Source organism: Hyla sarda, chromosome 12, assembly GCF_029499605.1.
Source record: "Hyla sarda isolate aHylSar1 chromosome 12, aHylSar1.hap1, whole genome shotgun sequence".
Taxonomy (NCBI): domain Eukaryota; kingdom Metazoa; phylum Chordata; class Amphibia; order Anura; family Hylidae; genus Hyla; species Hyla sarda.
The window spans coordinates 27,339,515-27,364,667 of record NC_079200.1 but is presented as its reverse complement, the minus strand read 5'-3'; the positions used below and the strand labels follow the sequence as shown (position 1 = coordinate 27,364,667).

Genomic DNA, 25,153 nt, shown 5'->3' with positions numbered 1-25,153 from the left:
CCAAAATGTCATCCAAAAATAGGAGGAGAAAGTGAGGATTAAAGATAAATAAGTAGATAACTAATATAGATAAAGCAAATCCTTACATATAAAAGTAAGAAAGAGCTGCTGGGATTTCAGTGTTTCCCCAACCAGGGTGCCTCCAGCTGTTGCAAAACTACAACTTCCAGCATGCCCGGACAGCTGTCGGCTGTCCGGGCATGCTGGGAGTTGTAGATTTGCAACAGCTGGAGGCACCCTCTTTGGGAAACACTGGTCTGTGTAGAGGAAAGGAACTTCTTCAGGGTCCTGTACAGAACACGCATGTTCTTAAAAAAAAATAATAAATAAAAAAAAAAGTAACATGGAGCCGCCCTCACCTGGTGTCCAAATGGGCAGCTAACCCTGGTACAGGTAAAGAGTACAGAACATGTAATACCTCCCTGTACTGTAGGGGGCGCTACCAGACACCAGTCAGTGCATGCACTTTAGGAATACAGGGGTTTTATCAGTGAAATGTCCATTCTGATTGGTCGGTTCTTCTGGCCATTGACATGTTTCGCAGATTCCATAACATTGTATGTTGAGTCTGGTTTCAAGTTACAATGGTCCAGAAAAGACCATTGTATGTTGAAACTATTGTATGTTGAGGATATTGTAAGTTGAGGGATCACTGCAATTGGCTGAGTGGGCAGGTCCTGCACAGTTGGATGTCACAACAAAAGCACAGCTTTGTTGAAAGAGCAATGGTGGGAGATCAGGGTAGGAGTGTATGGTTTATTTTTAAGCAGACATTTTTAAGCCCCACTGAAATTCCGCAGCATTAATGGGTGCAGCAGAATCTCTGCAGAGGATCTGTAACATGGACAATCCCTTAGAAAGAGGGTCTCAATATAAAAGGGGGTTCTCTGGGACTGTAATACTGATGACCTATTCTCAGGATGAGCCAATTAAAAGGGGTTTTTGAGGACTGAAAACGTTTTACAATGGGCTTAGTGTTCCAAAAGAAACCATACTTACCTGACTCGATCCCCTACAGCTGTTGTCCCAAAGCAGAGATGGGAAGGCAAGGTTAAAAAAAAAAAAAGGGGAAGGTAACATGTTCTTTTATAATGATTAATAAAATGTATAGAACACGATATTTAAACTATATAACATTTAGACTTTTTTTAAAGTCATCTGAGAATCTTTTTATGTTCTTCAGAAGAAAAAATAAATCCTGAAATTTAAATATTGAGAACGCAATTTTTAAACATGCATTTCTGTCTCTAGGGGCGCTGCAGGGTAAAATGTTTCAGTTTAGTTTGGCTGTGCGGTATGACCAGAAATGTATATCACGGAATTTTTTCGAAATTATGGCAGTTTCACGTTTTTTTTTTTTCCCCCATGCACGACAGGGGGTTAACCTTATTTTCTAATAATTTAGACAGTGATTACTGCAGTAAATTGCAGTATTCATGAGTACTGAATATTGTAGAAAAAACATTAATGTAGAAAAACAGACATGGCTCCTCGTTTTGGTACCAGTTCTTCGGTTTCATTTTCTGCCTGTTCTGAAACTTCAGTTTCACTACTTTCACCGGGGTTGTCCATTTTGTTCACCGCTCAGGCTGCCGCACTCTCACTCACATGGTGCAACTGCAAACAATGTCCCACGGTACAACGTTCTGCCGCTCTGCTTTCCTTCCTGGGCTCTATCTTGTTAGTATTCCAGTAGTTGATTCTTTCTGTCCTTTCAGATCAGCCTTAAAAGGGTACTATGGTGAAAAAACATTTTGACGGCTGTCACGCCACCTTCCATAGACTTGCATTGAGGAGGTGGGGTGTGACGTCATGAGGGAGCGGGGCTATGACGTCACGCGCACCTGGCGCCGACTCCAGCGTTCGGAAAAGTTTGTTCCAAGCACTGAGCAGCGGAGCACCCTTTTAAGCCCCCCCTCCCCCCAATATGCCTTCCATGATTGTGCTTGTATACAGCGTTATGCTAACAAAAAATACACTGCACCACAATAGTGGTGCAGTGCATTATACATACAATTGCAGTTAAAAGGCTCCCTTTTAGACTAGTAAATATATATTGAATAAAAACCCCTCCCCCCCCAAAAAAAAGCATAAATTCCTCTTACAAAATATATAACAACATTTATTTTAAACCCTATACATATCTAGATTATTACAGATGTGATGATACTAAACTATAAAAATAAAATATTTATCCTGTATCATAAAAGCTGTAAAAATTATTAAAGGAATACTGTAGGATATGAAAACTTATCCCCTATCCTAATGATAGGGGATATGTTTCAGATCGTTGGGATCTGACTTCTGCCCACCCCCCCCCCCCCCCCGATCTTCTGTACGGGGCCGCAGCAGTCAGTGACAAGAGGACGTGTCTGACCACCACATGACGTGGCGGTTATATACATCTCTATGAGAGAGCCGGAGCTCAGCATTCCGCAGTCTCCAGCTTTGCCATAGAGATGTATTGAGGGGGTGTCTGTCGCCACATCATGCGGTGGTCGAAACGCGCTATTTCGGCAAAGAGCCAGGACCCCCGTACGGGAGATGGTGGGGGGTCCAACCACTGGGGCCCCTGCGATCTCCCTATCTCCTTAGGATAGGGGATAAGTTTTCATATCCCAGAGTACTCCTTTAAACCTAACTGGCAGGAGGAGGCACCTCAATTCCTGTGCACAGATAGCAGTCACAGCGCTATGAAAGTTCTTCTTTGTGGAATCACGTACAGAGGACAACAGCAATAGGATACGATCACACGGCAGAATATCCGCCCGGTAATGTGTGGTCTCTATAGACTGCAATAAATTTCCTAACGGATTCGACCAAAAGAATAGACTGGAATCTGCCGTGTGCATAGTATAGTAGCATTGGGATTCTACTGCAACGGAATTTACGAGCAGAATTTTTTTTAGCAGGTTATGCGCAGAAAATTGTGTGAACACGTCCTCAGAATGTGGATCTGTGCACTTGTCTCCAGGGTCTGAGGCTGATGTCTGAGGCTCTGGAGATCTTTAGGCCAGAATTGAAAAGTGAAGATAAACGTGATCTGCAAGTGTTTCTTCTGTGTAAAAATGGCAACAGATTGATTCCAGTTACCAGTGTGACATAAATCACCATATAAATCTGGTATTCGCCTGACTTGCAGATCCTCCCACAATGGCCATCAGGTAAAAGGGTTATTCAAACTTAACACTTACAGTCATGGCCGTAAATGTGAGAATCCATGAATTTTTTTTAAAGAAAATTCATTATTGCTCTCAGAAAAGGATTGCAGTAACACAGGTTTTGCTATACACATGTTTATTCCCTTTGTGTGTATTGGAACTAAACCAAAAAAGGGAGGAAAAAAAGCAAATTGGACATAATGTCACCAAACTCCAAAAATGGTCTGGACAAAATTATTGGCACCCTTTCAAAATTGTGGAAAAATAAGATTATTTCAAGCATGTGATGCTCCTTTTAACTCACCAGGGGCAAGTAACAGATGTGTGCAATATAAAAATCACACCTGAAAGCAGAAAAAAAAGGAGAGAAGTTCACTTAGTCTTTGCATTGTGTGTCTGTGTGCCACACTAAGCATGGACAACAGAAAGAGGAGAAGAGAACTGTGAGGACTTAACCAAAATTGTGGAAAAATATCAACAATCTCAAGGTTACAAGTCCATCTCCAGAGATCTAGATTTGCCTTTGTCCACAGTGCGCAGCATTATCAAGAAGTTTGCAACCCATGGCACTGTAGCTAATCTCTCTGGGTGTGGACAGAAGAGAACAACTTTAAAAAAAAGGTGTCAACGCAGGATAGTCCGGATGGTGGATAAGCAGCCCCAAACAAGTTCCAAAGATATTCAAGCTGTCCTGCAGGCTCAGGGAGCATCAGTGTCAGCGCGAACTATCCATCAACAAATGAAATGAAACGCTATGGCAGGAGACCCAGGAGGATCCCACTGCTGACACAGACATAAAAAAGCAAGACTACATTATGCCAAAATGAACTTGAGTAAGCCAAGATCCTTCCAAGAAAACATCTTGTGAACAGATGAGACCAAGATAGAGCTTTTTGGTAAAGCACAACAAAGAAAAGAACACAGTAACCTACAGTGAAATATGGTGGAGGTTCAATGATGTTTTGGGGTTGTTTTGCTGCCTCTGGCACTGGGGGCCTTGAATGTGTGCAAGACATCATGAAATCTGAGGATTACCAATGGATTTTGGGTCGCACTGTACAGCCCAGTGTCAGAAAGCTGGGTTTGCGTCCGAGATCTTGGGTCTTTCAGCAGGACAATGACCCCAAAAATACATTAAAAAGCCCCAGAAATGGATGGCAACAAAGTGCTGGAGAGTTCTGAAGTGGCAGCAATGAGTCCAGATCTAAATCCCATTGAACACCTGTGGAGAGATCTTAAAATTGCTGTTTGGAAAAGGCGCCTTCCAATAAGAGAGACCTGGAGCAGTTTACAAAGGAAGAGTGGTCCAACATTCCGGCTGAGAGGTGTAAGAAGCTTATTGATGGTTATAGGAAGTGACTGATTTCAGTGTGTGCAACCAAATATTAAGTTAAAGGGGTACTCCGCACCCCTAGACATCTTAGGGGATAAGATGTCAGATCACCGGGGTCCCGTTGCTGAGGGCCCCCGGGATCTCAGCTGCTGCACCCACCTGTACGGCTTCCACCTCACACTGGAGGCTTCGGAGCCCGACCACAATGGCGGACGAGCATGACATCACGACTCCGCCCCCTCAATGCAAGTCTATGGGAGGTCCGTCACGCCCCCTCCCATAGACATGCATTGAGGGGGCGGAGTCTTGACATTACGCTCGTCCGCCATTGTGGTCGGGCTCTGAAGCCTCCAGCGTTGCCAGTGTGAGATGGAAGCCGTACAGGTGGGTGCAGCAGCCGAGATCCCGGGGGCCCCCAGCAGCGGGACCCCGGCGATCTGACACCTTATCCCCTATCCTTTGGATAGGGGATAAGATGTCTAGGGGTGCGGAGTACCCCTTTAACTTAATATTTAGTTGCACACACTGAAATCAGTCACTTCCTATAACCATCAATAAGCTTCTTACACCACTTAGTGGAATGTTGGACCACTCTTCCTTTGCAAACTGCTCCAGGTCTCTCTTATTGGAAGGCGCCTTTTCCCAACAGCAATTTTAAGATCTCTCCACAGGTGATCAATGGGATTTAGATCTGGACTCATTGCTGCCACTTCAGAACTCTCCAGTTCTTTGTTGCCCTCCATTTCTGGGGGCTTTGTGATGTATTTTTCGGGTCAATGTCCTGCTCAAAGACCCAAGATCTCGGACGCAAACCCAGCTTGACACCTTTTTATCTATTTTTTTGGATAGGGGATAAGATGTCTAGGGGTGCGGAGTACCCCTTTAAGGTTGCCAATAATTTTGTCCAGCCCATTATTGGAGTTTGGTGACATTATGTCCAATTTGCTTTTTTTCCTCCTTTTTTGGTTTAGTTCCAATACACATAAAGTGAATAAACATGTGTATAGCAAAACATGTGTTACTGCAATCCTTTCCTGTGAGAAATACTTCATTTTCTTGAAAAATTTCAGGGGTGCCAACATTTACAGCCATGACTGTATTTATCCCTTTCTACAGGATAGGGGAAAAGCATCTGATTGCAAGGATGCTGGTACCCGCGAAGATCTTGAGTATAATAAGTATGAAACAAGAGTACAAGCGCATGAGAAAGGGCGCGTACCATGAAACTTCACGTCAGACCCTGATGGATTCCCAGTAGCGTTCAAGCCCTTGCTAACCTGTGATGTGAACCATCTCAAGCTCTCTATGTAACATCTAATGAAAAGTATGGAAAGAAAAAGAAGAATATGAACATCTAACCGTGAGTGCATTGGCATTTCTCTTTGAAAGGTTGTTATTTAAAGGAAAACTGTCAGCCAGTTCACCCACACTAAACCCAATACACTGGGTTATAGCGTGGGTGAACAGGAGTCCAAACAGGGGTCACTTACATTTTTAGGTTTTCTTGCCGCCAAGTTGTCGTCCGCTAATGTTCCGTAATTTTGGCCTTCATTTGCAATCTGAAGGCAGGTCCCCCTACCGGCAGCCTTGCTTTGGGTTTCGGAGGAAGGGGCCTTAGTTCATATTCATTTTCCCAGAGCGCATGCGCTGAAGATTTTACCCAGCTCTGGCGTCCTGATGATGTGAGAGCTGTGAGTTGGGAGAGCGCTCTGCACAGTATAACTGCGCATGCGCCAGTCCCTCGATACAACCGTAAGTCGGGAGTAGTGAGACTTCAGAAAGAGGTACTTCTGGGTGTAGGGAGGGACCAGCGCATGCGCAGTTAAAATGTGCAGAGCGCTCTCCCGACGCACAGCTCTCATGTCATCAGGACGCCAGAGCTGGGTAAAATCTGCTCTGCGCTCAGTGGGAAAATGAATATGCCAACAAGGGGGGGGGGGGGGGGGGGCAGGCTAAGGCCCCTTCCTCCGGAACCCAAAGCAAAGCTGCCGGTGGGAGACCCGTCTTCAGAGCGCAAATGAAGGCCAAAATTACAGAATTTTAGCAGACAACTAGGCGGCAAGAAAACCTTAAAAAATAATAATAAATTATAATAAGCTGTGACCCATGGACATTGCTGACAAGTATTGCAGGAGGAGGTGAAACTCCAAACCTGGGCAGCATAATTGGTGCACACACATAGCCTGTTTGAAAAAAAAAAAAATACATGCGATCTCCATTCATTATTAAAGGGGTATTTCAGAAATTTTTCTTCTTCAGCCTTTGAGCCCATGAGGCCACATTATTACAGTGTAAAATGCTTATATTACCTACGTGCATCACTGTGTTCCGTTGTCATGCACAGGACCCACAACTAAGAGATTTCCCAGCATTCCATGTGGCCAGAGAAAATATGTTATAAGTCATGTTGTCTCCAGGGGGCATGGCTATACTGCAGCAGGTGGGTAGCAGGGTAAAAGGGATTTACTGAAGTTATGCTATCCTCCCACCCACTGCAGAACAGCCCCACCCCTTGGAGACCATAGGAATGTACAGTGGTCCCTCAACATACAATGGTAATCCGTTACAAACGGACCATCGTTTGTTGAAACCATCACATGTTGAGGGATCCGTGCAATGTAAAGTATAGGACAGTGGTCTACAACCTGTGGACCTCCAGATGTTGCAAAACTACAACACCCAGCATGCCCGGACAGCCAACCGCCGCTCCGGACCGTCACTGCTGCCCTGGATGTCGCCTTCCTTTGCTGTCGCCGCGTCCCTGAGGTGTCCCCGACGCTCCGGCAAGGCCTCTACTTCCCCGGCATCCTTGCTCTCAGTCGCCGCCATCACGTCGCTACGCACGCCGCTCCTATTGGATGACAGGACGGCGTGCGCAGAGACATCATGACGTTGATGGAGAGCGCCGATGATGCAGGGGATCCTGAAGGGACGCTCTGGAGCCCCGAGGACAGGTAAGTGATCATCACCGGACCACACGGGGCACCGTAAACGGCTATCTGGTGGCAGCTGAAGCAGTCTGCGCTGTCGGATAGCCGTTTATGCGATGGCCCCGACATACAAAAGCCTAGTATGTTGATGCTGCCTTCAACATGCGATGGCCTCTGAGAGGTCATCGCATGTTGAAATGATCGTATGTCGGGGCCATTGTAGGTCGAGAATGCTGGGAAAGGTCAACAGTAAAATAAAAAGACTTGCACTACAGCACTTCCAAATGTGGGTCCTGTGCACGAAAAGGGGACAAAGCGGCGCACAGAGGTAATGGCACTATATTACACTGTATTATAACTTGGTATCATGGGATCCAAGGCTGAAGGAAAAAAAACTTTTAATACCCTTTTGGGTGCATTCACACGTGCGCATTTTTTGCTGCAGATTTGCTGCCCATTGACTTCTTCTGAAGCAAATCTGCAACAGATGTGCAGCAGAAAATACACATATGGTAGAAATAGGTCAATAGGTAGCAAAATGCTGCTTATTTTGTTGCCCATTGACTTCAAATCCTTCCAGTACTTATGAACTGCACAAGTTGAGTTGTTCTTTTCTGTCTAAGTGTTCTCTGATGACACGTGTCTCGGGAACTGTCCAGAGTAGAAGCAAATCCCCATAGCAAACCTCTTCTACTCTGTGCAGTTCCCGAGAGATGTCAGAAGAGAGCACTGTTGCCAGACAGAAAAGAACAACTCAAACTTCAGCAGCTGATAATTATTGGAAGGATTAAGATTTTTTTAATAGAAGTAATTTACAAATCTGTTTAACTTTCTGGAGTAAGTTGATATATATATGTTTTTCCTTGAATACCCCTTTAATGGCACCACTAGATAAAGCCAAGCACAAGGCTGAGCTATCTCCAGCAATGAAGGTAGCAGCGGTGCCCATATGATTCAGACCTGATACTCATCATTTGAAACCCTATGTGATCAGACGTGTCTCCTATGCTGTGGATATGGGATACGTATTATAAGTTGGAATACTCCTTTAAATATAATCTTTGCGAAATTTACAATTTCCTTATGAATCAAAGATAAAGGGTGGGCTCACAACACCTTATTTTATCTGTTTCGCTGTTTTCTTCAGAGTACATTTAAAAGGTGTCTTCCAGGTTTTTAGTATTTTTTAGGTTATGAGCCCCTGATGCCAAGTTACGAAACTATGAAATGAACTTTAAATACCTGTCAGGGTTGGATCGCCCACTTTCTTGATGCCCTCAGATGTTCTGCATTTCTAGGCACCGGGGATTATCGTTGTGTCGAGCCTTTCCCAGCTGTATACGCGGCACGGGACATCACTTCATAAGTCACACGATCATAGAAGGGCTCGGCTGCTTCTCATCATACCCGAAAAGCCAGCCCCCTGATGATGTAAGTGGTATACCTGTACGTTCCACCGTCCCAGTGTTAAATGCATCCCCCACTGTCATGGACGCAGTCGGCAGATAGCGAGGGACACATCCAATGCTGGCACTGGGGGCATACAGATGTACCCCACACTTCACCAGGAGGCTGGCTAATCAGGCATGATGAGAAGCAGCAGAGCCACCTATGATCACGTGACTTATGATGCGTTGTCTCGTGCCGCACAGGAAGCCGGGAAAGGCAGAAGACGTTGGTAATTCCCTAGTGCCGAGCGATCCACCACTGATGGGTACCACAAGTTCATTTCAAACATGGCATCAGGGGAGCCTAACAAAAATAGTAAAATCCTGGAATACCCTTTTAATTTTGCTGTAAGCAAACACTATGTTGGAGATTCATCAAAACCTGTGCAAAGGATAAAGTTTCCCAGTTGCCCATAGCAACCAGATAGCTTCTTTCATTTTGCACAGTTCTTGTGAACCCCTTCCCGCTATATGACATATACATACGTCATATCGCGTCGGTCCCGGCGACTATCAATGGCCCGGGGACCGCGGCTAATAGCGGACATCACCAATCGCGGTGATGCCCGGTATTAACCCTTCAGACGCGGCAATCAAAGTTGATTGCCGCGTCTAAAGTGAAAGTAAACTTTGCCGGTTAACGCAGTGGAGCTGTTCGGGACCGCCGCAATGAAATCGCGGTGTCCCGAACAGCTTGCTGAACAGCTGGAGGGTCCCTACCTGCCTCCTCGCTGTCCGATCGCCGAATGACTGCTCTGTGCCTGAGATCCAGGCAGGAGCAGTCGAGCGGCGATAACACTGATCAATGCCCGGCTATTACCAGGCAGTGATCTGTATAAGAGATCAGTGTGTGTAGGGTAATAGCCCCTTATGGGAACTATAACACTGCAAAAATAAAAAATAAATAAATAAAGTGAAAATAAAATGCTAATAAAGATCATTTAACCCCTTCCATAATAAAAGTCAGAATCACCCCTTTTCCCAATAAAAAAATAAATAAAACAGTGTAAATAAAAATATAACATATGTGGTATCGCCGCGAGCATAAATGACCGAACTATAAAAATATAATGGTAATTAAACCGCACGGTCTATGGCGCACACACACGTAAAAAAAATTCCCAAGTCCAAAATAGCGTATTTTTGGTCCCTTTATACTAGGGATCGACTGATTATCGGGTTGGCCGATAATCGCGATTATGGACATTATCGGTATCGGCAATTACCTTGCCGATAATGACAGAAAGATGACAGATTATCAGTATCGGCCCTAAAAAATGATATCGGTCGATCCCTACTTTATACCATAAAAAAAAGTGAATAAAAAGCGATCAAAACAAAAATGATACCAATAAAACCGTCAGATCACGGCGCAACAAAGTTACAAAATGGCAGTTTTGACGCACAATTATTTTTTTTCCCCGTTTCGGCGTGGATTTTTTGGGTAAACTGACTAACGTCACAGCAAAGTAGAATTGGTGGCGCAAATAAAAATAAGCCATCATATGGATTTTTAGGTGCAAAATTGAAAGCGTTATGATTTTTAGAAGGTGATGGAGGAAAAAATGAAAATGCAAAAACGGCAAATACCCTGCGTCATTAAGGGGTTAAAAATGAAGGAAGCGAGCTGATTGGTTGCCATGGGCAACTGGGCACGTTTTCCTCTGCATAGGTTTTGATAAATCTCCCCAACCAGGGTGCCTCCAGCTGTTGCAAAACTACAACTCCCAGCATGCTCGGACAGCCTTTGGCTGTCCGAGCATGCTGGGAATTGTAGTTTTGCAACAGCTGGAGGCACCCTGGTTGGGGGACACTGACCGTCAATGACACTTGTGTAAGAAAAGAAAAATTTTATTAATTTTTTTTATTTTTATTTTTTTTAACATAATGCAAGTCAATGGGAAAGAATATTTGGCAGATGGCTGCATCCATTATTCGGTTTTCCTCATAAAATGGATAAACTGAATGGACATCAATATCCATTTATTTACTGTCCATTTATTGTAAGACATTCAGGAAATTACCACTAAATTATTGATGCTAATGGCTGGATTATAAATACACACGTCCATAGAGGTGACATAAAGCCATCCCTATATATGCCATCAGTACACGGCTGCTGACAGGGCCCGGGATGGAGAACACGGGGAGCAGGCCGCCACCATCCCCGCCCTTGTATGAAGAGACTCCCAGACAGCGCTCACCGGAAGCCCGAGCCTCGCCCATCCCCCCCGCGCGCCGCCTCCTTCCCCTCAATCTCTCAGCCAACCAACCCCCCCTTACAGCCTCCTTACCGAAGAACCGCCGTCCGGTGATAACGTGCCGAGATAGATCCGCGCGAGCTCAGCTTCCTTCACTGTCCCTTCCGCAGACTCAATGCCGTTGTACTTCCGTTCCGGCCGCCACTTCCGCTTCCTACAAGCCCCTCCCCCTTCTCTCTCTCTCTCTCTCGTCACCCGCCTCTCAGCGCGGGGAGCAGCGGTTGCTGGGAGGGAGGTGGGGGAGTTAGCTCACTGTCGCCGTAGCAACCTCAGTGACGTCATCGGGTGCAGCAGTGCGGGAGAGGGGAGGAAGCGCGTCTGGGCGGGAAAAGGGAGAAGCGTCAATGTGTGGTGGTGGTGGTGGAGGGTAATGGCGAGTAATGGCGCCCTGATGTCACTGACAGGGGGTGAGGGGCCGGTAATGACACCCTCATGTCACACTGACAGGGGTGAGGGACCAGTCATGTCACTGACAGGGGTGAGGGACCAGTCATGTCGCTGACAGTGGTGAAGGGCTGGTAATGCCTCCCAGATGTCACTGACAGGGGTGAAGGGCTGGTAATGCCTCCCAGATGTCACTGACAGGGGTGAAGGGCTGGTAATGCCTCCCAGATGTCACTGACAGGGGTGAAGGGCTGGTAATGCCTCCCAGATGTCACTGACAGGGGTGAAGGGCTGGTAATGCCTCCCGGATGTCACTGACAGGGGTGAAGGGCTGGTAATGCCTCCCGGATGTCACTGACAGGGGTGAAGGGCTGGTAATGCCTCCCGGATGTCACTGACAGGGGTGAAGGGCTGGTAATGCCTCCAGGATGTCACTGGCAGGGGTGAAGGGCTGGTAATGCCTCCTGAATGTCACTGACGGGTGAAGGGCAGGTAATGCCTCCTGAATGTCACTGACGGGTGAAGGGCTGGTAATGCCTCCCGGATGTCACTGGCAGGGGTGAAGGGCAGGTAATGCCTCCAGGATGTCACTGACAGGGGTGAAGGGCTGGTAATGCCTCCTGAATGTCACTGGCAGGGGTGAAGGGCTGGTAATGCCTCCCGGATGTCACTGACAGGGGTGAAGGGCTGGTAATGCCTCCCAGATGTCACTGACAGGGGTGAAGGGCTGGTAATGCCTCCCGGATGTCACTGACAGGGGTGAAGGGCTGGTAATGCCTCCCGGATGTCACTGACAGGGGTGAAGGGCTGGTAATGCCTCCCGGATGTCACTGACAGGGGTGAAGGGCTGGTAATGCCTCCCGGATGTCACTGACAGGGGTGAAGGGCTGGTAATGCCTCCCGGAAGTCACTGACGGGTGAAGGGCTGGTAATGCCTCCCGGATGTCACTGACAGGGGTGAAGGGCTGGTAATGCCTCCCGGATGTCACTGACGGGGTGAAGGGTTGGTAATGCCTCCCGGATGTCACTGACAGGGGTGAAGGACTGGTAATGCCTCCTGGATGTCACTGACAGTGGTGAAGGGCTGGTAATGCCTCCTGGATGTCACTGACAGGGGTGAAGGGCTGGTAATGCCTCCCGGATGTCACTGACAGTGGTAAAAAATATAGGCAATGCAATGGCCAGTATTTATCCAACCAATCCTCCAACTCCCGGAATGTTGCACCATATGCTATACCAGTGATTCCCAACCAGAACACCTCCAGCTTTTGCAAAACTACAAACTCCCAGCATGCCCAGACAGCCAACGGCAACGATTAAAACGATACCCAACTTATATAGGTTTGATTTTGTCGCACTTCTGGAAAAAATCATAACTACATGCACGAAAATTAATACGTTAAAAAATGAGGGCTAATTTTTTGCGCTGTGATCTGAAGTTTTTATCGGTACCATTTTTGTTTTGATCGGACTTTTTGATCGCTTTTTATTCATTTTTTTATGGTATAAAATGTGACCAGAAATATGCTATTTTGGACTTTGGAATTTTTTTACGTTTACGCCATTGACCGTTTGGTTTAATTAACAATATATTTTTATAGTTCGAACATTTACGCACGCGACGATACCACATGTGATTATATTTATTTTTATTTACATCGGGTTTTTGTTTTTTTTAATTGGATTCAAACTTTTATTAGGGAAGGGGTTAAATCCCATTTATTACGTTTTTTTTACACTTTTTGTTTTTGCAATGTTGTAGCCGCCATAGGGGACTATAACATGCAGTACACTGATTACAGGCACTGATCAATGCTATGCCATAGCATTGCATTGATCAGTGTTATCGGCACCCCACTGCTCCTGCCTGGATCTCAGGCACGGAGCAGTGAATCGACGATCAGACAACGAGGAGGCAGATAGGGACTCTCCTCGTGTTCGTTCAGCTGATAAGGACACTGTGGTTTCACCGTGGTGGTCCCGATCAGCCCGACTGAGCTGCCAGGAAGGTTTTACTTTCACTTTAAACGTCTGAAGGGTTAATACCGGACATCACCGCGATCGGTGATGTACGGTATTAGCCGCAGGTCCCGGCCGTTGATAGCCACCGGGACCGACCTGATATGACGCGGGGTCACCGAGTGACCCTGCGTTATATCACGGGAGTCGGCGCAGGATGTAAATGTACGTCCTGCGTCGTTAAGGAGCTACTGACACCTCTGTCCATTTTAAGAACTGTCCAAATCCCCATAGCAAGCCTATCCTGCTCCGGACAATTCCTAAAATTAGGTGTCAGCAGAGAGCACTGTGGTCAGACAGAAAGGAAATTCAAAAAGAAAAGAATTTCCTCTGTAGTATACAGCAGCTGATAAGTACTGGAAGGGTTAAGATTTTTTAATAGAAGTAATTAACAAATCTGTTTGACTTTCTGGCACCAACTATAGAAAATGCCTCATCTTTAGATTCTGGGTTGGATTAAATGAGACTTGTGCCAGGAATCAGCAAAACTTTTCTGGGGCTCTTTTTAGACTTATTATAGCAATTGTGTTTTCTGAGGAAAGATTTATTCAGTTATCCTGCTCTATGAAAGATGTGTCAGGCAGAGGGTCAATGGGACAGCCATAACTAAGACCCATGAGGCCAGTGCTTGGCTGGAGTGTGTTTGGAACCAGGGGCGTAGCTAGAAACCACAGGGCCCCGGTGCAAAAATTTTCCCAGGGCCCCCTTATCACCTGACAACCCGCTTCCCCAATCCCGGGCGACCCCTTACTCGGCCGCTCAAAGATATCAGTGACTACAGCACTGATAAGACACAGTCAGGAGAATACACAATGATATAAGTGACTGACAGGCAAGGCCAGACAGACAAAACATAGGCCCAGGCATTTAATAATAAGAAGCCTATCACCTTGGTTCCGGTTACTCTCAGGCTTTTATAAAGCTAAAACTCCCATCATGTCTGGAGAGCCTAGGCATTATGGGAGTTGTAGTTTTGCTACAGATGGAGAGCCACAGATTAGGCTACAGCATCACCCATCATCACTTCAGAACTAACAAGTGACTACAGCTGATGGGACAGTCAGGAGAAAACACAATTATATCAGAGACCTGAGTGACGTCTTATCTGTTGTCTTTTCTTCGTCATCTGGCAGGACGTCTTCCAGCTCCATCTTCTCTGCAGCGTCTGACACCCGGATATCATAGGTTCTCACTTTGTCAGTAGATCCTCATCCTCTGTATGAAAACAATAATCATTATAATTCTGCTAAATACTCTACCCCCTGAATATAATACTGCCACACACTGTATCACTTGAATATAAAACTACCATCCACTGTACTCCTGCATATAATACTGCCATCTACTGTACCTCCTGAATATAATACTGTCACACACTGCATCCCCTGAATATAATCCTTCCACACTGTACCCCATGAATATAATACTGCCAACTACTGTACCCCCTGAATATAATACTGCCACACACTGTACCCCCTGAATATAATACTGCCAACTACTGCACCCCCTGAATATAATACTGCCACACACTGTACCCCCTGAATATAATACTGCCACCTACTGTACCCCTTGAATATAATACTGCCACCTACTGTACCCCCTGAATATAATACTGATACACACTGCATCCCCTGAATATAATACTGCCACACACTGTACCCCATGAATATAATACTGCCACATACTGTATCCCCTGAATATAAAACTACCATACACTGTACCTCCTGCATATAATACTGCCACCCACTGTACCCCCGAATATAAAATTGCCACCTCCTGTTCCCCCTGAATAAAATATTGCCACACACTGTGCTCTCTGAATATAATACTATCACACACTGTGCCATACCCTCTGAATATAATACTGCCACTCACTGTACCCCTGAATATAATACTTCCACACACTGTACCCCTGAATATAAACCCTCAAAAATAACCATGCTATACGCGGTACCCTCTGAATATAACCCTGCCACACACACTATCTTCCATATATAATAATCCCTCCATAATACACACTGTTTCTTCTCAGTTTAGCTGAATCACACCTGTCCTCCTCCAGACCCCTCTGTCCTCCTCCTGGCTCCTCTGTTCCAACCCCACTTTCCTCCCAGACCCATAAGTCCTCCTACGTGCTCCTCTTCCCCCCCCCCCCCCCTCCCTAGACCACTAAGTCCTCTCCAGGCTCCTCTGTCCCCTCCCCAGACCCCAGAATTCTGCTCTAGGCTCCCCTGTCAAACTCTCCAGACCCCAAAGTCTGACCCATACCCAATCACCTCCTGTCCCCCCACATTAATGAACAATATATGTATTTATGTATGATAGATGTGTATGAGACTGGTGTATGTATGGTAGATGTATGGTTATGATATTTGCGTGTATGATAGCTGTACGATAGATATACACAGCATACACCCATCTATCATACATACACACACCTATCATTCATACATACATCCACATATCATAGATACATCCATCTAGCTTACACACATCTATCATACATACACACATCACAAATACAAACACATACATGCACACATCTAGCTTACACACATCTATGAAACATACACACATCATACAAACACACGCCCGGCGCCTCCTACACCCCCCCCCCCTCCGCCCCTCCCACACACACATGCATAATACATACACGCACATCATACACACACCTACATTATACATAAACACATATCATTCATACACCTGCCGCCTCGAGATCTCCCCGCATAATACATCTCCACACATCATACATACATCCTTCTACCTTACACACATCTACACATCTCCATACATACATCTTGCTTACACACATCTATCATTCATACACACATATAATTCATACATACAGTACATACACACATCATACATACACACGCCGCCTCCCCCCACATGCATAATGCATACATACACACATCATACATAAACACATCATATACACACCCACTGCCTCCAAATCCCCCCGCATAGTACATCTCCACACATCATATACACATCCTTCTAGCTTACACACATCTCCACACATCATACATACATACATGTTGCTTACACACATCATTCATACACACACCATACATACACCATACATACAGTACATATATGCACATCATGCATACAGTACATACACACATCATACATACACCATATATACAGTACATATATGCACATCATGCATACACCATACATTCAGTACATATACACACATCATACATACACCATACATACAGTACATATACACATATCATACATACACCATACATACAGTACATATATGCACATTATACATACAGCATACATACAGTACATATATGCACATCATACATACACCATACATACAGTACATATATGCACATCATACATACACCATACATACAGTACATATATGCACATCATACATACACCATACATACAGTACATACACACACAACATCATACATACACACTCTGCCTCTGGACCCCAAATATAACCTCCCCCTCCGGACCCGAAATTAGCAACCCCCACACACCCTTCCTGACCCGAAATTAACCCCCGCCCCCCATACCCGAAATGAACACCCTCCGGACCCAAAATTAAGCCCCAGCAACCCGACCTCCTGCCCACCCGTGCCGCTCCTCCGGACCCCAAATTAAGCCCCCCGCCTCTCCTCCATTAACCCCTCCTCACTCACCTGCGGCCGCCATGAACTTCAGCGTGGAGACCTGCTGGTGATCCGGTCCCTCCTCTGCGCTCACTGCTAGGCCATTGCTGCAGGCATTAGGAGCGTGTCTGCAGTGCCTGCGCTGCATATGGTGAGGGGAGGAGGGGGGTGTACGTCTCGGCAACATTATGGTCTGTACTTAGGGGTTGTGGTAGAAGGGGGGGGAGGAGGGTTGAGGCTAGCATCGGGCCTGGTACTGGCAGCGCCGCTGCCACAAGCCTCCCCTTCAGGCCCGGGACCTCGGCGGGGGGTTTGAGGCTAGTGCTGGGCCTGGTACTGGCAGCGCCGCTTCCGCAGCGTCCGTGGTGACAAGCCTCCCCTTCAGGCCTGGGACCTGGGGCTGTGCCTGGGGGCCTGACCTGCGGGCCCCCTGTCCTAAGGGGCCCGGTCACAATGGCGACCTTTGCGACCTCCATAGCTACGCCACTGTTTGGAACGTCATCAGTAGAGCTGGGAGAGCATGTTATCTGGAAGGGTTAAGATTTTTAAATAGAACTAATTTACATATCTGTTTAACTTTCTGGCACCAGGTGATTTAAAAAAAAAAAAAGTTTTCCATTGGAGCACCCCTTTAAGTCATAAATTCTAACCCTGTTCTCTAAGGCTTAGACACAACACCACCTCTTCATCTTTATCGGGACTCTAGCTAATCCCCCACCATGGGTTACTGGTAGAGATGAGCGAACTTACAGTAAATTCGATTCGTCACGAACTTCTCGGCTCGGCAGTTGATGACTTTTCCTGCATAAATTAGTTCAGCTTTCCGGTGCTCCGGTGGGCTGGAAAAGGTGGATACAGTTCTAGGAGACTCTTTCCTAGGACTGTATCCACCTTTTCCAGCCCACCGGAGCACCTGAAGGCTGAACTAATTTACGCAGGAAAAGTCATCAACTGCCGAGCCGAGAAGTTCGTGACGAATCGAATATACTGTAAGTTCGCTCATCTCTAGTTACTGGGTTACATTCAAATATGCTGCTTGATCCAAACACCCTAGATTTTTTACCCTAATATATTTTTTATATTTTATACCCTAAATTTAAGTGTAATTACCAGACTCCTATAACTTTTTTATTTTTCCATATACAGGAATGTAAATGGGCAAATTTTTAGCACCGTGATATGTAGTTTTTATTGGTACCATTTTTGTTAGACTGGGACATTTGATGTATGATGTGATTAAAAACGAGAATTTTTGGTGTTTTGTATTTTTTTTTTACGTTTATTGCGTTTACCTTGTGGGGATCATAAAGATTATGTTTTATTAGTTTTGACCAGGGCTGCACGATTTGGGAAAATGTGTGATTGCTATTATGATGGTAAATATTGCGATTTCGATATTCAATTGCGATATATAAAAACAGATGGTGAAATCCCCTTGTTTCATGCCCAATTCCCCCATTTCATATAGCCATCAGCTGGGACACCAGAGTACATACAAAGTCAGCTGGGACACAGGAAGCCTGGCCGAGCTGCCACCGCTACAGTCACCAGAGCCGTTGGACCCACTGCCGGTCCCGCAGGTAATTATGGCATCATTTTCCCAAGGCCAATATCGACATATTGCAATCCACAATTATCGCAATTCAATTGGGATTGCGATATATCGTGCAGGCCTAGTTTGGACATTTACGCACGCGGCGATACCAAATATGGGGATTTTATTATTAGGGGAGAGGGTTTTATATCATTTTAGAGACTTTTTATTGTTTTTTTTACACTTAAGTCCCTATAGGTTACTTTTGTAATGTCTATTGCATAACATTATTCAGTATGATCAGTGATCCACTGATATAGCCTGGCTACTATGCCAGGATACATCAATGAATCGGCGGCAGGTAAGGGGACCCTCCTCAGCCATTTTTGCTCACGGAACCCCCGCGATCACTTCAATTAGATGCCATGATCGGTGGGTACCCTGGTGTCTCCTATGTCTCTCATAGTTGAGGTATACCTATGATGAAAATTACAGCCTCTCTCATCTTTTTAAGCGGGAAAACTTGCACAATTGGTGGCTGACTAAATACTTTTTTGCTCTTTTACTTTTTAGAAGTAATTTACAAATCTGTTTAACTTTCTGGCACCAGTTGTTTTAAAATAAAAAAAAATAAATAAAAGTTTTCCACCAGAATGCCCCTTTAACCCCTTAAGGACTCAGGGTTTTTCCGTTTTTGCACTTTCATTTTTTCCTCCTTACCTTTTAAAAATCATAACCCTTTCAATTTTCCACCTAAAAATCCATATTATGGCTTATTTTTTGCGTCACCAATTCTACTTTGCAGTGACATCAGTCATTTCACCCAAAAATTCACGACAAAACGGAAAAAAAAATCATTGTGCGACAAAATCGAAGAAAAAACGCCATTTTGTAACTTTTGGGGGCTTCCATTTCTGCGCAGTGCATATTTCGGTAAAAATGACACCTTATCATTATTCTGTAGGTCCATACGGTTAAAATGATACCCTACTTATATAGGTTTGATTTTGTCGTACTTCTGGAAAAAATCATAACTACATGCAGGAAAATTTATACGTTTAAAAATGTCCTCTTCTGACCCCTATAACTTTTTTATTTTTCCACGTACAGGGCGGTTTGAGGACTAATTTTTTGCGCCGTGATCTGAAGTTTTTATCGGTATGATTTATGTTTTGGTCGGACTTTTTGATCACCTTTTATTCATTTTTTAATGGTATAAAAAGTTACCAAAATACGCTTTTTTGGACTTTTGAATTTTTTTGTGCGTACGCCATTGACTGTGCGGTTTAATTAACAATATATTTTTATAGTTCGGACATTTACGCACGGGGCGATACCACATATGTTTATTTTGATTTTTATTTACACTGTTTTATTTTTTTTTAGTGGAAAAGGGGGAGTGATTCAAACTTTTATTAGGGAAGGGGTTAAATGACCTTTATTAACACTTTGTTTTTTGCAGTGTTACCTATAACACTGCACACAGTGATCTCCTATGCTGATCACTGGCGTGTATTAACACGCCTGTGATCAGCGTTATCGGCGCTTGACTGCTCCTGCCTGGATCTCAGGCATTGAGCAGTCATTCGTCGATCGGACGCCGAGGAGGCAGGTAAGGGCCCTCCCAGTGTCCTGCAAGCTGTTCGGGACGCTGTGATTTCACCGTGGCGGTCCCGAACAGCTAGATTGACTAGCCGGGATACTTTCACTTTCGCTTTAGAAGCGGTGGTCAGCTTTGACCGCCGCTTCTAAAGGGTTAATACCGCACATCGCCGCGATTCGGCGATGTGTGGTATTAGCCGCGGGTCCCGGCCGTTGATGAGCGCTGGGACCGACGCGATGTGATGCGGGGTCGCAGCGCGACCCCGCTTCATATCGCAGGAGCCGGCGCAGGACGTAAATATACGTCCTGCGTCGTTAAAGGGTTAAAAGAGTACTCAGATTCATAAATTTATATCCCACAAATTTTCCCCATGGCTGTACCTCTCTGGCGCTGTACTTCTTGTTGCAATTGGTCCAGCCGTTCTCCCGGTGGACCAATTGCACTTAATGGCACTTCCTGGTTATGGTGGTGTGGAGGGTGACGTAAAAATCATCATCCCCCATGCTGCCTTGCTTCAAGTTCCTGTCCCTCCCTGCCTCCCTCCCCTCCCTCCTGCTCTCCCCTCCCCAATAGGCAGACTATTGTGAATCATTAGGTCCGTTTTGCATTTGATCGTGCGCATAGAACGGGTGTTACGTTACTTTTATGTGTAACTCCTTTTGTGAATAATCCTGATAGTTACGCCAGCGTAACTATCAGGGATATTACTAGACAAGGAAGATCACATGCCTGGTCCAAAGTAAATGCTGAGTGCGCAGGCGCGCGCAGCTCAGCATGATAGGAGGGAGGCTGGGGAGGCGTTTACTCAGCCGAGCGAATGCCGGCCTAGCAAATGAAGGGGGCATGCATATTTAGGAGTGGGAGTGACCGTCTCGAGGGTGTGGGGGCCGGCATACAGTGGGGAGGATACAGAGAACGATGACGCTTCATTCTCAAGATGGCTGCGGACGGCTGCATAATGGGGAACGAAAGTCATAATCCACACAGTCCAGCTGTACTTCCGGTTTTCACAAAACACAGTGATGGCTGCCTGCAAGTCAATGGAGGTGATTTATTATGTTATATAACTTTGGCAATGCCAAGTTTTACTTCAGAGTACTCCTTTAACGACGCATGACGTAAATGTATGTCCTGGGGAGGTGGTACTTAAGGCACCAGGACGTACATTGACGTCCTAAGCATAACAGCAAGCATCGGAACGATGCCCGAATCATGCATGGCAGGTCCCGGCTGGTGATCGCAGCAAGGGACCCGCTCGTTATGGTGGACATCCGCGATCCCGCGGATGTCCGCCATTAACCCCTCAGATGCCGTGATCAATACAGATCACGGCATCTGCAGATTCGCGGTCATTAAAATGGATAATCGGATCGCCCGCAGCGCTGCTGCGGCGAACCGATCATCCAGCACTGCAGACGGAGGTCCCCTCTCCTGGCTCCGCTGCATTCCCGGCGTCTTCTGCTCTGATCTGTCTTCCCGCAGACCAGAGCAGAAGATGACCGGTAACACTAAACAGTGTTATGTCCTATACATAGCACTGAACAGTATTAGCAATTGAATGATTGCTATAAATAGTCCCCTATGGGGACTATGAGTGTAAAAACAAAAGTAAAAAATAAAGTTAAAAAAATTTGAAAAAAACCCTCCCCCAAAAAAACCCTATTTCCCCCCCAAAAAGTGTTAAAGAAATATTTTATATACATATTTGGTATCGCCGCATGCGTAAATATCTTAACTATTAAAATAAAATGTTAATGATACCGTTCGGTGAACGGCGTGAACGTAAAAAAAAAAGTCCAAGATAGCTGCTTTTTTATAACATTTTATTCCCAAAAAATGTTATAAGAAATGGATTAAAAGTTTTATATAAGCAAATATGGTATCAATAAAAAGTACAGATCACGGCGCAAAAAATTAGCCCTCATACCGCCACTTATATGGAAAAAGTTATAGGTCTTCAAAATAGGGGGATTTTAAACGTACTAATTTGGTTAAAAAGTTTGCGATTTTTTTTTTTGTTTAAGCAGCAATAGAAAAGTAAGTTATCATGGGAATCATTTTAATCGTATTGACCCAAAGAATAAAGAAACAGTGCCTGTTCTTGAGGTTTCTTCTAAATTCTGCTTCTCAAATACCCTCTCTTCCGGTAGCAAAGCAACATCTAGCGTGAGTGTCATACGTGTTTCTGTCCCACAAAACTACCTTCAGGATAGAAATGTCAGTATTAGGATTACTAACATATTGCATTTTGGCGGTAAAATGGGCCCAATTCAGGTCCAAAGAACTTAAGGCAGACATTTTGCACAAAGGGGACAGCAGAACCTCATTTCTAAATCAAGTGCTCATTGTCTTCTCAATGACAAGTTTGGCGTTTTTTTCTGGCGTTTTTGCCTTTGAGTGGAAATTGCATGTTTTGGCTCCTTTGGCGTTTTTTTTTTTTTTATTTGTTGGGTACCGAAAAAAAAAAAATGCATTTAATGAAAAATGTATCTTTGTTATAACAAAATTTTAATTAAACTTTAATTAAAAAATGTATGTGGGCGGGCAGGGATCTAAAAATTTAGCCGACAATAATAAAATTGTAGAAAGTCATTTAAATGTAAAAATACTATATTATTTTTTAATTAATTTAGTAATTTAGTTAATATGTTTAATAAAGTGTTTGTGTGTTTCACTTTTTTTCTATATTTTTTTAAACATTTTTTAGGTAGTACTACTACTCCCAGCATGGAACACGCTGTTCCATGATGGGAGTAGTAGTCCCTGTACTAATAGACCCCTGGTGTGTCACTCCTGACCCGATGCGATCGTCCTATCTATTGCAGAGATGCAGATCGGCTCTATACAGCGCTCGCATCTCTGCTCTGGACTCCGGGCCGGCCAGTGATGTGAATAGAATTGGTGATTGGCCGGATGATGGTCACTGACCGGCCAGAGTATAGTGCAGAGATGTGGAGGGCAGGAGAAAGCCGCTCCGCATCTGAAAGATGAATGATGATTGCAGCGGTTGTTAGGAGTGACACCCGCTGTGATCTTTCCTTAACTGAATGTACTACTACTTTCGACATGGAGCACACTCTCATCCATGCTGGGAGCTGTAGTACTTGCATTAATAGACAGATGGCCCGGGTTTCACTTCTGTCATCTGTTGCGATTAGAGATGAGCAAACTTACAGTAATTTTGATTCGTCACGAACTTCTCAGCTCGGCAGTTGATGACTTATCCTGCGTAAATTAGTTCAGCCTTCAGGTGCTCTGGTGGGCTGGAAAAGGTGGATACATTCCTAGGAAAGAGTCTCCTAGGACTGTATCCACCTTTTCCAGCCCACCGGAGCACCTGAAAGCTGAACTAATTTATGCAGGAAAGACATCAACTGCCGAGCCGAGAAGTCTGTGACGAATCGAATTTACTGTAAGTTCGCTCATCTCTAGTTGCGATCTGTCTATTAATGCAGGTATTCACAGCATGGAACAGAGTGTGCACCATGTTGGGAGCAGTAGTACCTGCAGTTAAGGACAGATCACAGTGGGTGTCACTCCTGTATAAAAACACACACTCCCAGCTAGAGGACGTGGACCTTGGACAGCTACACCTTCAGTCCCAAGAGCAGCGCTTTACTTTGGAGGACTCCTAAGCCCCGGACCGTCACTATCATCCCCGGAGAAGCTACTACTACTATACCAACAGCAACCATGAAAGCCAGCAGCCCTGTGAGATCTATGGCCAGCTGCTACCAGGCTGTGTGCTGCTTGTCTGAACAGAGTCTGAGCATTGCCAGAAGCAGCAGTCACAAGGGATCAGAAGAGACCATGGGTCTACTCTATGACACGAATGACTGCTACTCCAAGCTTCAGGAGCTAGTGCCTGGGATTCCTCAAGGGAGCAAGCTCAGCCAAGTAGAGATCCTACAACATGTCATTGACTACATCTTCGACCTGCAGATATTGTTGGGTGAAGAACAGAACAGCTCCATCCTCTCCTTACAGATATTAGACTTCTCAGAGATGACAACAAAAAGAGATGCCAGCAGCATTTGCCACGGACCATGCCAACAGCCATGGTGTGGGAAGAAAAAAAATAATACTTCTTTCCATGAAACAACAGATTTGAAGATGGAAGAATTTAACTCTTTCAGCAATAAAGAAAAATTTATTATTTTATCCCACAAAAAGACTTCCCACAAAATCCCACAAAATTCCCTCAAACTCCAGTCAAAGACCAAACTTCTGATCCCTATGTCCACCTTCTTTTATTCCACAGCCGAATGCTGCAACACCCATAGACCAAATGTCTGAAGTATTAGAAATCTCTTTTTATTTTTTACATTCCTGTCCAATGTGGACCAAAAATCATGATTCTTCCTCCATGATCCCAGTGTACTGACTTCTCAGGACCACTTCGATTTGTACTCCTGTATAATGTATAGATGCGGGCAGCCGGCCGCTCTTCTATATTCTCCAGCACTGACGTATATATACGCCTATTAATATTTCCCACAGAGAGTTGTGATTGGCTGGAACCATCTGGCCAATCACAGCTCTCTGCGGGAAATATGAATAGATGTATATATACGGCAGTGCAGGGGACCATAGAAGAGCGGCCGCATCTATACATTATACAGGAGGATCGCAACGGGTGTCAGAAGTCAGATCTGTCAATTAGTACACGTACTACTACTCCCATCATGGAACAGTGTGTTCCATGCTGGGAGTACTACCTAATAAATGTAAAAAAAAATTCAGAAGAAAAAGTTAAAAACACACACACACTTTATTCAACACATTATTAAAATACATTATTAAAGGAGTACTCCGGTGCACACTTTTTTCATTTTATCCCGT

At 45.0% G+C, this 25,153-nt stretch overlaps 2 protein-coding genes across 5 annotated transcripts in view; one reads left to right on the top strand and one right to left on the bottom strand.

The window, feature by feature from the left end:
- YWHAB (tyrosine 3-monooxygenase/tryptophan 5-monooxygenase activation protein beta) overlaps window positions 1–14,702 on the bottom strand; it is a 45,157-nt gene extending 30,455 nt beyond the window's left edge. Inside the window, exons 1-2 of one of the 4 annotated variants that reach the window (XM_056548511.1) lie at window positions 14,626–14,702; window positions 5,714–5,808 (exon numbers count right to left, since the gene is read on the bottom strand). In XM_056548511.1, coding sequence (XP_056404486.1) covers window positions 5,714–5,808; window positions 14,626–14,687 — 157 coding nt within the window. In that variant the 5' untranslated portion in view covers window positions 14,688–14,702. Of the gene's footprint in view, window positions 1–5,713; window positions 5,809–10,938; window positions 11,048–11,166; window positions 11,324–14,625 lie in introns of those variants that run through there. The other 3 variants (XM_056548512.1, XM_056548513.1, XM_056548510.1) reach the window with 3 other exon arrangements.
- A 9,302-nt stretch (window positions 14,703–24,004) lies between these two features.
- Window positions 24,005–24,607, top strand: LOC130296281 (DNA-binding protein inhibitor ID-3-A-like). The gene has a single exon (XM_056547673.1). It carries the CDS (start codon window positions 24,005–24,007, stop codon window positions 24,605–24,607), a length of 603 nt encoding a protein of 200 aa, XP_056403648.1.
- The last annotated feature ends 546 nt before the right edge of the window (window positions 24,608–25,153 follow it).

Excerpts from the sequence above, each read along its gene's own strand:
- LOC130296281 (XM_056547673.1), top strand. The coding sequence starts at position 24,005 with ATGAAAGCCAGCAGCCCTGTGAGATCTATGGCCAGCTGCTACCAGGCT.